General features: G+C 33.2%; 1 protein-coding gene across 1 annotated transcript; it reads right to left on the bottom strand.

Moving 5' to 3' along the window:
• Positions 1 to 7,732: 7,732 nt before the first annotated feature.
• LOC130613188 (uncharacterized) lies at positions 7,733 to 11,275 on the bottom strand. The gene is made up of 2 exons (XM_057434514.1): positions 10,601 to 11,275; positions 7,733 to 8,976 (listed from the first exon to the last, which is right to left on the bottom strand). The coding sequence occupies exon 2, from the start codon at positions 8,943 to 8,945 to the stop codon at positions 8,010 to 8,012; it is 936 nt and encodes a 311-aa protein (XP_057290497.1). The 5' UTR covers positions 8,946 to 8,976; positions 10,601 to 11,275; the 3' UTR covers positions 7,733 to 8,009.
• Between the last annotated feature and the right edge of the window lie 3,458 nt (positions 11,276 to 14,733).

Raw genomic sequence — 14,733 nt, 5'->3', positions numbered from 1 at the left:
TGATTATAACAGACGAATAACCGATACAATTGCGATGATGTTTTTCAGTGCTGCGTTATGTAATATATTTCATATGGTTACTTTCACTTTAACACATTTTATGAGTAAAGATTTCGAAACGACGTATTTTATGATACGTTTAAGTAATGCAGCTGCTATAGTTCTGTATTCGAATTCATTTTTCAATTCAATTATTTTGTTAACCAGGAGTTCAAAGCTAAAAAAACAAACAATAGCAAAACGAAAATGAAATTCGAAAGTGGGAAACAAACAAAAAGGAAGAAAAATGCATTGAAAATTTACTAATTGTAATTGATTCAGAATGCAATAATGAAAATAAAAAATCATCCTCTCCTTCTTCGACGCAGCAAGATAAAGAAAAACAAGAAAAAGATGTACTTTTTGTTTAATATCTAAATATAATTAAATGTCAAATGTATCTAATGAGTTTGATAAAATGACTAAATGTTAAAATTGTCCTTTTATGCGACAAAATTTCTTAGATTCATATTTATTATCTAAGAAAAGAATTCCTCAAAAATGTGCTTGCATTAAAGAAATACATGTCAGTAATTTTTATTGAGTAATTTTTAATTTCGAAAACAATTTGCAGTAAAGAAAAGTGTCAATTTTAATTTCAACAGTTAATTTTTGATAGACACTTAGAAACAGTATGTTAAATTAATATAATTTAAATTTAATAATTTAATTAATTAATAATTAAATAATTAAATTAATAATTAAAGAAGAAAATATAGTTATATTCTTTTTTCTTGAATTTATCGTAAAAATTTTTGCTAACTTTGCGAAAATAATTTTCTCAAAAGGTACAAAAAAGAACTAGCAAGAACACCACTATGCTATCTATACAGGGAATATTAAACTGACATCATATCGTTTAAATTTGTCTCTTAAACAGGAATATTCTTTATGTTACAAAATCTGGGAAAATATTTCCCTTCCCGGAACGAAATAGCACGGTATAAAGACAGGCGTGCTCAAATTAGTGAACGAATTTTTTTATGACCAATTATGTCAAAAACTTGATAGTGACCAGAAGTACATTTTAACTTTTTTTCACCTCATATCTTTTTCTCAGGAAAATCATGAATTGTACAGTTGGAGCTAAAAAATTATCTTATCATAGAACAGAATGATTTTTATTTTATTAAAATATTGTTGACATGGGCTTACATTTTTATCAAGTTTTTCGATGTTAAATGCCAGGCCAATGTTTAAAAATATGTTGGCAATGCACACGTGTCTCAGATGTATTTTATCCGCCCTAACATTTACGTTTTCTAGAATAGAAAATACTGTATTATCCTCAGGTAAGGCGAGTGTGCAGGAATAAAACACCTAACCTATTGCCTATCACATGACAATTAACAGTCGTGCCTTAAATGATCGTTGTCAGCAACACTTTTTGATGACGTCAGCATTTTTTATTCCAGCTTTCGAAGATCCTAGCTCAGCACAAACATTCGACGATATTTGTTTAAAATATATTTTACCAGCCGTAATCCACGACGTTATTGAAGTGCAAATTACAGAAAAAGTAGGAAAATCAATATACCGTAATTATTCTTTTTAACCCCCTTTCTTTATTTAGCCCCCCTTTCTATTAAGCCCCCCCCCCTCCCCCACCGTCTAAAACCTCCAGAATTTAATAAACCTCCTAGGGGCTGTAAAGAGGAATTACGCAACTCAGCGATCTAGCGTTTACTTAAAGCCTACCTCCTGTGTCTATGAATCTTTTTATTATTTTGAAATACAATGAAACCTCTCTATAGCGGACACCATCAGAACCTTAAAAAAGTGTCCGCTATAAAAAGGTGTCTGCTACACAGAGGTTCTTTTTAAAATTATCGCAAATTTCTTCAAAAACCATCCCAGAGCTATTATTGCAATCGACTGTAATTTGTATCAAGAGATTGGTTTTGGGAGAAGAAACACAGTGAAGACAATATATTAAAGTTATGCTGCCTCTTTTCCAAAACTAAAACAAGCTCAAGACTTGACAAAAAAAATTGAGATATGTTATGCTACCTCTCTTGCTTTGTCTTTGCAAAGACAATTTAATATCTTCCACTTTTCAATGACGTTTGAAATTAGGCCAGTCAGAGTTTCATCATTTTTATTCATTGAAAAATTCAGCAATTCGTCCAATTGTTGCAACGCTTTTGATGGAGAAAGTTGCTGAGGAATGTTTTCTTCTTCATCATCTTCTGAAGCAACTTGTAACTGGACTCTACGATTAAGAAGTCTCAATACATCTTCCATTATTTCAGTTCTCATCCAAGCCTTGTCGTTTGAGAAGTAATGCATCATACTTGGTCTTCTTTTATCCTGTACGTTATTAAAAAATCTTGGAGATTTACTCTTTTAAATTAAAACGGGCTCAGATACTTTTTAATCATCAGCTGCCACAAAAAATGCTGCTTTAAGACGTTGTTTAGACCAACTTCTCGATTTTTGAATAAGGCCTTTCCCTGGTAAAGCTTTAAAAAACAAACCCAGTTCATCCATATTTCAAATGTTTTTAACTCATATCCTTCAGTTAATTCTGGTAGGCGTTAAATCCATGACTGAATGGTCATTGTCAGTATGCCGTCCGCTTCACCTGTAGTTTAAACTTTTCAAGCCAACTGTTTGATGCAGTGAAAGCAGCTAAAAGCCGGGGCAAATCAAGGCAACTTTTTGAGCAACATTACCCGTCAACTAGAGAATCTGCAGGCTATTTTGCTAAATATAGCCGTTTAGTCTGTTCTAGGACTCTAAATATGCTTGGACCCCACCAGGGGGCTTACAGCTTTTTCGGCAACTCGCTTTGCTAGTTGATTATCACTAAAATCTCAAAATCTACCACTATGCCTTTGGAAATTGTGGCGCCCCTGTGTTTCAAAAAAATTATTTTTTTTGTAAAAAAACTTTGATATGAAAATATACGGGCCAGTAATACGGAAATAATTGCAAACAACAACATCTGCACTTGGAATGACAAATATCTGGTCTGAGAATTATAAAATAATAATAAGAACACAGAATGAAGGAGAAGGGATATAGATTTGTGAAGAAAAAGGTAATATGTGAAAAGCTCTACTCTATAAAAATTAAAATAACTTTCGAAATGTCTTTTTTTTGCAGTTTCAAAGCTTCATAAAAGGGTATTGTTGAGACATTCTTTCAACTTAGTTTCAAATGGAATATCAGTCCTTTGTTAACACAAATTTGATTCGTGTCAGGTAACACTTGATAAAGACGAAAAGCAACCTATTATCAGACAGATTTTAGCATCATTGATAGATCTCATGATACACTTTGGATTTACACAGCTATCTATCTTCATCTACAAAAAATGTAACCATTCTACTGTAGGAACCTCAGCTTCAGATCTCAGATTTGCAGATTAAAGCAGCAGGAAAATACAAAATCTCTGGTCTGCATTATATACACCCACTGCATCTCGTTTTAATTTCCTGAGATTTGGTTACCAGCCCTACAGAAGAAGTAGTTACCTACATCTAGGTCCAAAAATGTTAATTACCGTAATTAACTATAATTCTCAGCTCGTTTCTGATTGGTTAATTTTTATGAATTTCGATCCTCTGCAATTATATAAGTACATGCGCAACATTATTTTAGAAGGGAAACATTCTTGCGTTTGACCAAAGTGTCCAGGAAAGCGATACTTCCATCGTGTTCAAGCTCAACAGTGAATTTGATTTGTCGATGTGGGCCGTTGATGTGTTCATGGAACTCTTCTAAATGAGATCTTTTGATTATGGCAAATACGTCGTCAACATATCTTCTCCAAACCTTTGGACGTCTGTCTGATGTGACTAATGCTGTTGTCTCGTGTGCTTGCATGTATATTTCTGCGACTACTGATGATGCAGGGCCTCCGATGGCAACTCCGTCTGTTTGAGTGTGAAGTTCTTGTTAAACAGATACCATGTTTTGGTTAGAACAAGTTCGACCAAACGCAGAAAATCCGGTACTGGAATCTTCGTCTTTTCACCGAATGCAGCATCGTTTTCGATAAGGTCTTTAATGATGTTTAGGGTGTCTTTTATGGGAACATTTGTGTAGAGTGATGTGACATCAAATGATACCATGCATTCGTCGTCTGCTATCTTTATTTCTCTGATGTATTCCGAAAATTCTTTTGAATTTGAAGTTCTTTAGGTGTTATTTCGTTGTGAAGACAACGTAGAGAAAACCGAAGATGGTTAGAGTATCGTGCGTATTTTATTCTTGATTTCTCTAGCGATCTGACTTCTGCCAAGATGGATTCTCCATATTGCTGTTTGATATTATTGAAGTGATTGCGGACCACAGCTGGAGCAGAAGTCATCAGTTTAATTGGGATGAGAAGAAAATCATTGACAGAGAATCCAGAAAGATTAAAGAAACCATCAACGGTGTAGAACGTAACAAACACATAAACAGCATCTCGTATCAACTTCCTGAGATTTGGTTACCAGCCCTTCAGAAGAAGTAGTTACTTACCTACATCTAGGTCCGAAAATGTTTATCGCCGTAATTAACTGTAATTATCAGCTGATTTCTGATTGGTTAATTTTTATGATTTTCGATCCTCTGTAATTATATAAATACATGCGCAACATCATTTTACTTTGCTCGATGATGGGAGAAGGATCTCCCGAAACGTCGCCTACTAAACTATCATGTTCAAGAAATGATAAACTTTCCGTAGTAATATGAATACTGAACAGACAAACCGAAATAAAATATTCAATAAAATGCTGCGGGTGTTACCAAGGATGCATACCAGTGGGTGTATATAATGCAGACCAGAGTTTTTGTATTTTCCTGCTGCTTTAATCTGCAAATCTGAGATCTGAAGCTGAGGTTCCTACAGTAGAATGGTTACATTTTTTGTAGATGAAGATAGATAGCTGTGTAAATCCAAAGTGTATCATGAGATCTATCAATGATGCTAAAATCTGTCTGATAATAGGTTGCTTTTCGTCTTTATCAAGTGTTACCTGACACGAATCAAATTTGTGTTAACAAAGGACTGATATTCCATTTGAAACTAAGTTGAAAGAATGTCTCAACAATACCCTTTTATGAAGCTTTGAAACTGCAAAAAAAAGACATTTCGAAAGTTATTTTAATTTTTATAGAGTAGAGCTTTTCACATATTACCTTTTTCTTCACAAATCTATATCCCTTCTCCTTCATTCTGTGTTCTTATTATTATTTTATAATTCTCAGACCAGATATTTGTCATTCCAAGTGCAGATGTTGTTGTTTGCAATTATTTCCGTATTACTGGCCCGTATATTTTCATATCAAAGTTTTTTTACAAAAAAAATAATTTTTTTGAAACACAGGGGCGCCACAATTTCCAAAGTGGGGGGAGGGGCTTAGGCATAGTGGTAGATTTTGAGATTTTAGTGATAATCAACTAGCAAAGCGAGTTGCCGAAAAAGCTGTAAGCCCCCTGGTGGGGTCCAAGCATATTTAGAGTCCTAGAACAGACTAAACGGCTATATTTAGCAAAATAGCCTGCAGATTCTCTAGTTGACGGGTAATGTTGCTCAAAAAGTTGCCTTGATTTGCCCCGGCTTTTAGCTGCTTTCACTGCATCAAACAGTTGGCTTGAAAAGTTTAAACTACAGGTGAAGCGGACGGCATACTGACAATGACCATTCAGTCATGGATTTAACGCCTACCAGAATTAACTGAAGGATATGAGTTAAAAACATTTGAAATATGGATGAACTGGGTTTGTTTTTTAAAGCTTTACCAGGGAAAGGCCTTAATCAAAAATCGAGAAGTTGGTCTAAACAACGTCTTAAAGCAGCATTTTTTGTGGCAGCTGATGATTAAAAAGTATCTGAGCCCGTTTTAATTTAAAAGAGTAAATCTCCAAGATTTTTTAATAACGTACAGGATAAAAGAAGACCAAGTATGATGCATTACTTCTCAAACGACAAGGCTTGGATGAGAACTGAAATAATGGAAGATGTATTGAGACTTCTTAATCGTAGAGTCCAGTTACAAGTTGCTTCAGAAGATGATGAAGAAGAAAACATTCCTCAGCAACTTTCTCCATCAAAAGCGTTGCAACAATTGGACGAATTGCTGAATTTTTCAATGAATAAAAATGATGAAACTCTGACTGGCCTAATTTCAAACGTCATTGAAAAGTGGAAGATATTAAATTGTCTTTGCAAAGACAAAGCAAGAGAGGTAGCATAACATATCTCAATTTTTTTTGTCAAGTCTTGAGCTTGTTTTAGTTTTGGAAAAGAGGCAGCATAACTTTAATATATTGTCTTCACTGTGTTTCTTCTCCCAAAACCAATCTCTTGATACAAATTACAGTCGATTGCAATAATAGCTCTGGGATGGTTTTTGAAGAAATTTGCGATAATTTTAAAAAGAACCTCTGTGTAGCAGACACCTTTTTATAGCGGACACTTTTTTGAGGTTCTGATGGTGTCCGCTATAGAGAGGTTTCATTGTATTTCAAAATAATAAAAAGATTCATAGACACAGGAGGTAGGCTTTAAGTAAACGCTAGATCGCTGAGTTGCGTAATTCCTCTTTACAGCCCCTAGGAGGTTTATTAAATTCTGGAGGTTTTAGACGGTGGGGGAGGGGGGGGGGGCTTAATAGAAAGGGGGGCTAAATAAAGAAAGGGGGTTAAAAAGAATAATTACGGTATATTGATTTTCCTACTTTTTCTGTAATTTGCACTTCAATAACGTCGTGGATTACGGCTGGTAAAATATATTTTAAACAAATATCGTCGAATGTTTGTGCTGAGCTAGGATCTTCGAAAGCTGGAATAAAAAATGCTGACGTCATCAAAAAGTGTTGCTGACAACGATCATTTAAGGCACGACTGTTAATTGTCATGTGATAGGCAATAGGTTAGGTGTTTTATTCTTGCACACTCGCCTTACCTGAGGATAATACAGTATTTTCTATTCTAGCAAACGTAAATGTTAGGGCGGATAAAATACATCTGAGACACGTGTGCATTGCCAACATATTTTTAAACATTGGCCTGGCATTTACATCGAAAAATTTGATAAAAATGTAAGCCCATGTCAACATATTTTAATAAAATAAAAATCATTCTGTTCTATGATAAGATAATTTTTTAGCTGTAACTGTACAATTCATGATTTTCCTGAGAAAAAGATATGATGTGAAGAAAAAGTTAAAATGTACTTCTGGTCACCATCAAGTTTTTGACATAATTGGTCATAAAAAAATTCGTTCACTAATTCACTAATATACCATGTTATTTCGTTCTGGGAAGGGAAATATTTTCCCAGATTTTGTAACATAAAGAATATTCTTGTTTAGGAGACAAATTTAAACGATATGACGTCAGTTTAATATTCCCTGTATAGATAGCATAGTGGTGATCTTGCTAGTTCTTTTTTGTACCTTTTGAGAAAATTAGTTTCGCAAAGTTAGCAAAATTTTTACGATAAATTCAAGAAAAAAGAATATAACTATATTTTCTTCTTTAATTATTAATTTAATTATTTAATTATTAATTAATTAAATTATTAAATTTAAATTATATTAATTTAACATACTGTTTCTATGTCTATCAAAAATTAACTGTTGAAATTGAAATTGACTTTTCTTTACTGCAAATTGTTTTCGAAATTAAAAATGACTCAATAAAAATTACTGACATGTATTTCTTTAATGCAAGCACATTTTTGAGGAATTCTTTTCTTAGATAATAAATATGAATCTAAGAAATTTTGTCGCATAAAAGGACAATTGTAACATTTAGTCATTTTATCAAACTCATTAGATACATTTGATATTTAATTATATTTAGATATTAAACAAAAAGTACATCTTTTTCTTGTTTTTCTTCATCTTGCTGCGTCGAAGAAGGAGAGGATGATTTTTTATTTTCATTATTGCATTCTGAATCAATTGCAATTAGTAAATTTTCAATGCATTTTTCTTCCTTTTTGTTTGTTTCCCACTTTCGAATTTCATTTTCGTTTTGCTATTGTTTGTTTTTTTAGCTTTGAACTCCTGGTTAACAAAATAATTGAATTGAAAAATGAATTCGAATACAGAACTATAGAAGCTGCGTTACTTAAACGTATCATAAAATACGTCGTTTCGAAATCTTTACTCATAAAATGTGTTAAAGTGAAAATAACCATATAAAATATATTACATAACGCAGCACTGAAAAACATCATCGCAATTGTATCGGTTATTCGTCTGTTATAATCAACATTGGCATGACGATTGCCATCCATTTTTGCCATATTACTTCGAACACGCAACATTAAATAAATCTGGGTTGCACCCACTGCAATCGTTAATAAAAGTCCTCCTCCAGTTGTGAGAACTTGTGTAATAAGTAGTTTATACCTATAATTTCTCGCGTCTGACATCTTTAATAATATATTTTCTTCATAGAAATCATGTAAAAAGAAAGAGATGCCAACTCCAACAGTGCCGAGCAAACAAAATGGAATGAAGTACTTTAGAACGGGTTTGCAAAATCCAGAATGAAAGTTCGGATGAGTAACTAACACACACCTATCGATTGATATTATGATCGTCATAACCCATGAAAATAAGTATGGAGACACAAGAAAAAATGCTACGAAAGGAAAAATTGCACACAATGTTTCTTCTGTGAAACCAACATATAGTAATAGAACAGACGGCACGGCGAACAAACCAACGCAAAGATCCGAAACCGATAGGACCAGAAAATATTTATCTGTTCTAGTACACTTTCCACTTCTTAAAGCTCTAATTAAAATGGAATTGCTTGAAATTATTAATAACATGACGACAATACTTGCTCCTACAACAATGTATCTAACTTCTGGCGAACTTTTGCCACCTGTTTTAAGGCAAATATACCCATTTGTTGCATTTGTCGTGTTAGTTGTGAAGTTTGACATTACGACTTCTTCTAACTAATCTGGAACTGTCCTGTTGTAAGAATAACGAAAACAACAAAAGTATGATAAAATTGGCAGCAATGTTATGAAAATTTTTCATTTTAATTTGAACTTTAAAATAAATTTGCAGCTGCCAAATATTAGTCTAAAGGAATTTGTTTTTTTTGATATTGATGGATACAATAGGGTATCAGTTTTTATATGCAACTTTATTTTGTCAGCTTTTGCAGCTGTTATAAATTAATTTGTAAGTCTTTGTTCTTCAGTTTTCAAGAGGCGCAACCATCCCTTCCTTTTCTTAATTTTACAATAACATATATAAGGACTCTATTGGGCCATTAATTTAATATAAGGGATATGCGCACTGTGCGAAATTAAATTCTCATAATACAATTACGAGTTTGGCAATTCGTGAAAATAAATCGTCGCTAAAATTTCAAAGGAAAAAAAAGTAAAATAAATATTTTTCTTTTTCGATTTTTTATAAAAAGTAACATAAATTATTTCAGCAGAGAGTAAAAAGAGCTGCTTTTTTCTGTAAAAAGCAAACTTGTAACTTATCTCTTCTATTTCATATAAACAAATAAATTTAGAAACGTCCCGCGTGCACGTTACTCTCTCTCCTCGCACATTCGTAATGACGAAGTCAACTACTAGAAATAACACGCACCTCACAACTGTATAGACAACCTGTACATGAATACGGTACACTCGGATTAAGTGGGACGCCAAGCTTTCACTGATTTGGACCAAATTTCTCCGTTTCTTGAACTTCCTTAACCCTATTCGGTCCGGGGTTTTTCGAACATACTATGACCCCCCCCCCCTCAATAACTTTTCATAGGATTGTTCAAATTGAATCAAACTTGGCACACTTATAGTACGTCATAAAAGGAACAAAATGGCGGCAATAAATTTTTGCTTGCGTCAGCACATTTTCTGTGACATCATCAGAAGCTTAAAAATTGTTAAAAATGCCACTATCTGCTTAAAATATAATTACTTTTGTTCTAGAGCGAATTTTTACATTCTGTTTGAATTTTCTGAAAGCTAAATAAAATTTTTTTAACATATCTTCCGGTTTTTGCATGGATTGAATAAAAAATTGCCAAAAATTGCCCGAAAATCCGTTTTTTCCCGATTTTTGGGTAAAATCCGACAAAATCGGGAAATCGGATTATTCACGTGTCAAAATTATTCAAAATGATTCTTCCTGATGAAACAAAGTTGTGTTGCAAGTTTCAAGTTCTAAGGATAATCCTAACAGGAGTTATTATATTTCCCCCATTATAAGGATTTCATAGAGATTTTAGGGGTAGTTTCGAGTAATGGCCAATATCAAAGCCTCTGAAAGGTATGGGACCTAAAAATTTAGCATGCAGGTGTCTAATAGATAAATGTTGAAACTTAGTAAGTATCATAGCCATATAAGAAAGCAATCAGGAGTTATTAAAAAAAACCGTCAGGGGGGCGGAATCCGCCCCCCCCCCCTGGACCGAATAGGGTTAATAAATCCAAGCAAAAATACTCCGCTTAAGTGAGACCACTTAAGTGATAATAGGACTTTCTTAAGTAGGACCCTTCTTATTGTCCTTGAGCGTTCGCATTAATATGAATCTGTTATTAGTGATGGTTGGTGTGTGTTATTTACCCACCTGTTTTTCTATACTTGTAATAGAACATCTTTACAGTTACTTTAACACCGAGTGAGTATCCCAATGACTGTGCGTTACAAAACTGGACGTGTTAGTAATACATCCAGTAACTCTTTCCAATAGGTGGAAACTGACATTTCTGAAGAATAATGTCAAAAGTTTATAAGTGTAACAATAAATACGACTTTTCTACACCTCTGTTTATAAGAGAATTATATTGACTGACTTCTAAAATGTTGATAGAGATCGATATTAGCTATAACATATCGTTGTGTTTTTCCAGCCACTGTGATTGGCTAATATACATGAAATATATGCTACCTTTCACCTTTATTCAGTTCTAAAGTACAAAAATCTCTTTCTCTGTTTAACTAAAAAAGCGTGCAAAAATGTTGTACTTTTTAGTATGTTAATCACGATCAGTTCTCAGCATTTTCACTTAGTAGTTAGTTCACTTAAGTGATAATTATGTTAATTAATGCATGACATTATCCATCTAAAAATGAGGTGCTGTTTCATAGGTCTATCAAGGTATATGGTGATGTAAATATGTTTTCACCTATCCAGTGTTATAATTTAAACATATTTACATAAATATTAATACTTACAGTGAGTATCTAATCGATGATGTCATATTTCCGCATAATTAACTGGACATAAGACTTACATCTCAAAATGGCTTTAATGATGTTATATTGTTTTAAATTTTCTTAGCGTAAAGACAACTTTTGAGGGGCGTCCATTCTTTTTAGTGCTGTTCAAACTTATCTGATATGCGTCCTCTGTATTAGATGAACATCATTTTACACGGTACCTGTTCATCTAATTCAACTTAGTGACTACCAACGGGACTGGTTGACCTTGTGTGCTCTTTTACGCGGGTAACAAGTAGAAGACAATTTGCGAAGATAACAAAAGTTTGACATTACGACTTCTTCTAACTAATCTGGAACTGTCATGTTATAAGAATAGCGAAAACAACAAAAATATGATTGGTATGAAAATTTTTTGTTTTAATTTGAACTTTAAAGTGAATTTGCACCTGTTGAATATTAATTTAAAGGAATTTCTTTTTGGTATTAATCGATACAATAGGGTATCAGTTTTATATGCGTTTTTGTTGATGCTGTTATTACGCAGCTGTAATAAAACTAATTCTTAAGTTAAATATTCCGACCATATGCATATTTGCAAGTCTTTATTTTTTAAATTTTAAGAAAAACAGCGCAAATATCCCTTTCTTTACTTCACTTCAAAATAATATTTATAATGGATCCACTGCGCCATTAGATTTAAAGAACTTGATAGGGATTACACAAAACATTATTGATAATTGGAATGTCCAACTTTTAAATACCAGAAAAAGAGGATAAGAGGGGAGATATTAGTAAAATATCCCATAATGTAAATTATAAAAGACTTTGAGGAAGCCTTGCTCCTGCTTTGCTTTGCTCCTTTCTTTTGTTTTTTAAGAAATCAAACTTCGTGTTTCCTTAATGAATATTTCTGAATGATATTTCTATTATACCGATTGTTTTAAAAGCAGATGTTTTCCATTTATTTGAATTTGTAATTTAAGCAATTTATGATAAGAAAAAAGATGAATTACAAATTATGAACGAAAACTTGATGTCTTCAGCTAAGGATAGTACACCATAGCATTGTACTGTAATACACGCTTATCCTAGTGTTATCTCTAACGTCTTAAAGGATTGTTTAATAGGGACATACTTGCAAATAAATACGTTTATAATTTTATTTTATAGATAGCTGTTAGGTATTCTAACATTGATTGTAAAAGTAAAATTCATTAAGATTATTTCGAAAAAAAGCTTCTTTCAACTTTTTGATTTATTTTTTTTTTAATCGGAAGGGTAAGGCTGACAACGAAAAGTACCTTTTACGTGATCAATTTGACATTACAAAATTTATGGGAGAAATCTTGTTGCATTGATTCGGGCAAGCTTGGTGTCAAGTTTTGGAGAAATTGTGCTCGAAAGCACCGTTGCTGTTTCATGCACACTTAATAACAAGGTGCTAAGAAATTGAGAATACACTACCATTTTCTCTATATTGGAATAAAGAACCTGTGGATTTAATTCGAATCAGGAAGGAGTACTCTATTGTAGGACCAAGATTCAAAGGGTTGTACCATCCATTCTATTTATTAATCCTCTTCCCGACAAATTAAAATAACCCACCCTCTTTATTAGACTCCCTACCCCCAAGGGATTAGAATTGAAAAATACAAAAATTCTCATATTTTAATAAATGTCTTTACCATAAGGGCTACAAGCATACATTTAAGACATGAAATGCTTTACCTTGCTGACAAAGAATAGCCTCTAGATAGTGGACTCTAGGGACATCATAGATTTTAGGAAGGCAAATTAATCTAGGATTCCTGTAGCAGAGACCTTCTAAGGTCCATGAATGTTTGTTAAAGTAGGAGCGCTATAAATTATAGATACTCTATGGCCTTCTTATAGCATCTAGGGACGTAAACTACACTAAAGATGTTATTAAGTTTTAGGAACGGAAACTACTTAATGGATCTTTATAGGCTCCATGAACGTTAAAACTACGGTAGTAGCATTAACTACGTTAGGAAGGTTAAAACTACGGTAGCAGCGTTGACTACGTTAGGAAGGTTGAAAAAAAGGTAGCAGCGTTGACTACGTTAGGAAGGCTAAGACTACGGTAGCAGCGTTAACTACCTTAGGAAGGTTAAAACTTTAATAGTCGCGTTAGTAAGGTTCCTTATAGACTACAGGATTGCAAACTGTGCTAGGTACGTTAGACCCTAGGAACGTAAGTGACGCGAGGGACGTTAACTTTGCTTAGGTCAGGAGATCTGACAGAGTCTATTGTGTAACTAATGGAGCAATATGCAGTAAAAGGACGTATACTACTTTAGCGAACTAATTGACTATTGGGTATTAAATTACTGTAGGAGGGGATGGGTGTATAGAAACAGGGGGGGTTTAAAAAAACGTATAAGATATCATGCAGCAAGATGTTCAAGATATCATACATGTGTATATATGTAACAGATAAGCATACTGATATATATTCAACGAGAAATTTAAACCGTTTTAGATAAAGCAATTTAAGTTTCATTATGTCGTATCGGCTAAAAAATGCAAATAGGCGAATTTTGTTATTGGAATTGTACAATCGGTTAATTTTCATAACCTGAACTATGCATTTCCAGAATTTTATGTATATATTTCTTCTTACACTTTTTACTTTATTTTAGAATATATATGTAAATCTGTACTTTTTTCAATTTTTTATTTATATTTTGAGATTTAAATTTTTAATTTCATCTCCCCATATTCCTTTTGTTATCAAGGTTAACTCTTAGGATTTTCCAGGGTAGTTAACAGCCTGGCTTGCCTATGTACTTCTAACAGAGGAAATCTTTAAGCCCCTGGGTTTTTTACCCGTTTATCCGCCTAGTGGAAAATGGGTTCGACTACTAACATCAATCACCATTTGAACCAAAAAAACTGTTGACATAACTCACTATGTAGCACTGGTGACAGGTTATGCTACCAATTAATATTTTTCTTCTTAAAAGTGCATGTAAAAGTTTACCCAGGGCTCGTACAGCTCAAATAGTATTTCTATATAACGCCCTGAGATAGACGTAATACCAGAAGAAGCTATTCTGAAAAAATAATCACAAAAATAAAATTTGAAGGAACATGAATAACTCATATAGCAAGGGGGGAGGAGAGCGGAAAAGGGGGCGTGATTTACTCACCCTACTCGTGCATAATGCAGAACAACCATTTTAAAGTTGCTGGATCACCTTTAATTAATAAATAAAATACACTCTGTTTAAAAAGATTATTTTTTACGTTGTACATCATAATCATATGTGTCGATGACTACCATTAATAGGAAGTAAGTCAGCTAAAGAAAACAGATTTTTGGATATTTCTATAAAACAGCCAGAAGCGCTCTCTTGTGTGATGACTTTAATGTGGGACTCATGTATTTGTAAAACCTTCGGCCATTGGATTTAGTGAAAATTGTGTCCACTTTTCATTACATTCTGTTTCTAAAGTAAAGTTCTATAGGTGTGTATGTCTGTGTTTGTGACGCCTTACATGAAAGAACACGGC

The sequence above is a fragment of the Hydractinia symbiolongicarpus genome, chromosome 10, assembly GCF_029227915.1.
Source record: "Hydractinia symbiolongicarpus strain clone_291-10 chromosome 10, HSymV2.1, whole genome shotgun sequence".
NCBI lineage: Eukaryota > Metazoa > Cnidaria > Hydrozoa > Anthoathecata > Hydractiniidae > Hydractinia > Hydractinia symbiolongicarpus.
The sequence above is the reverse complement of the archived record's forward strand: the minus strand, read 5'-3'. Positions and strand labels throughout refer to the sequence as shown.

Coding starts and splice junctions, on each gene's coding strand:
- LOC130613188 (XM_057434514.1), bottom strand. CDS start 8,945: ATGTCAAACTTCACAACTAACACGACAAATGCAACAAATGGGTATATT.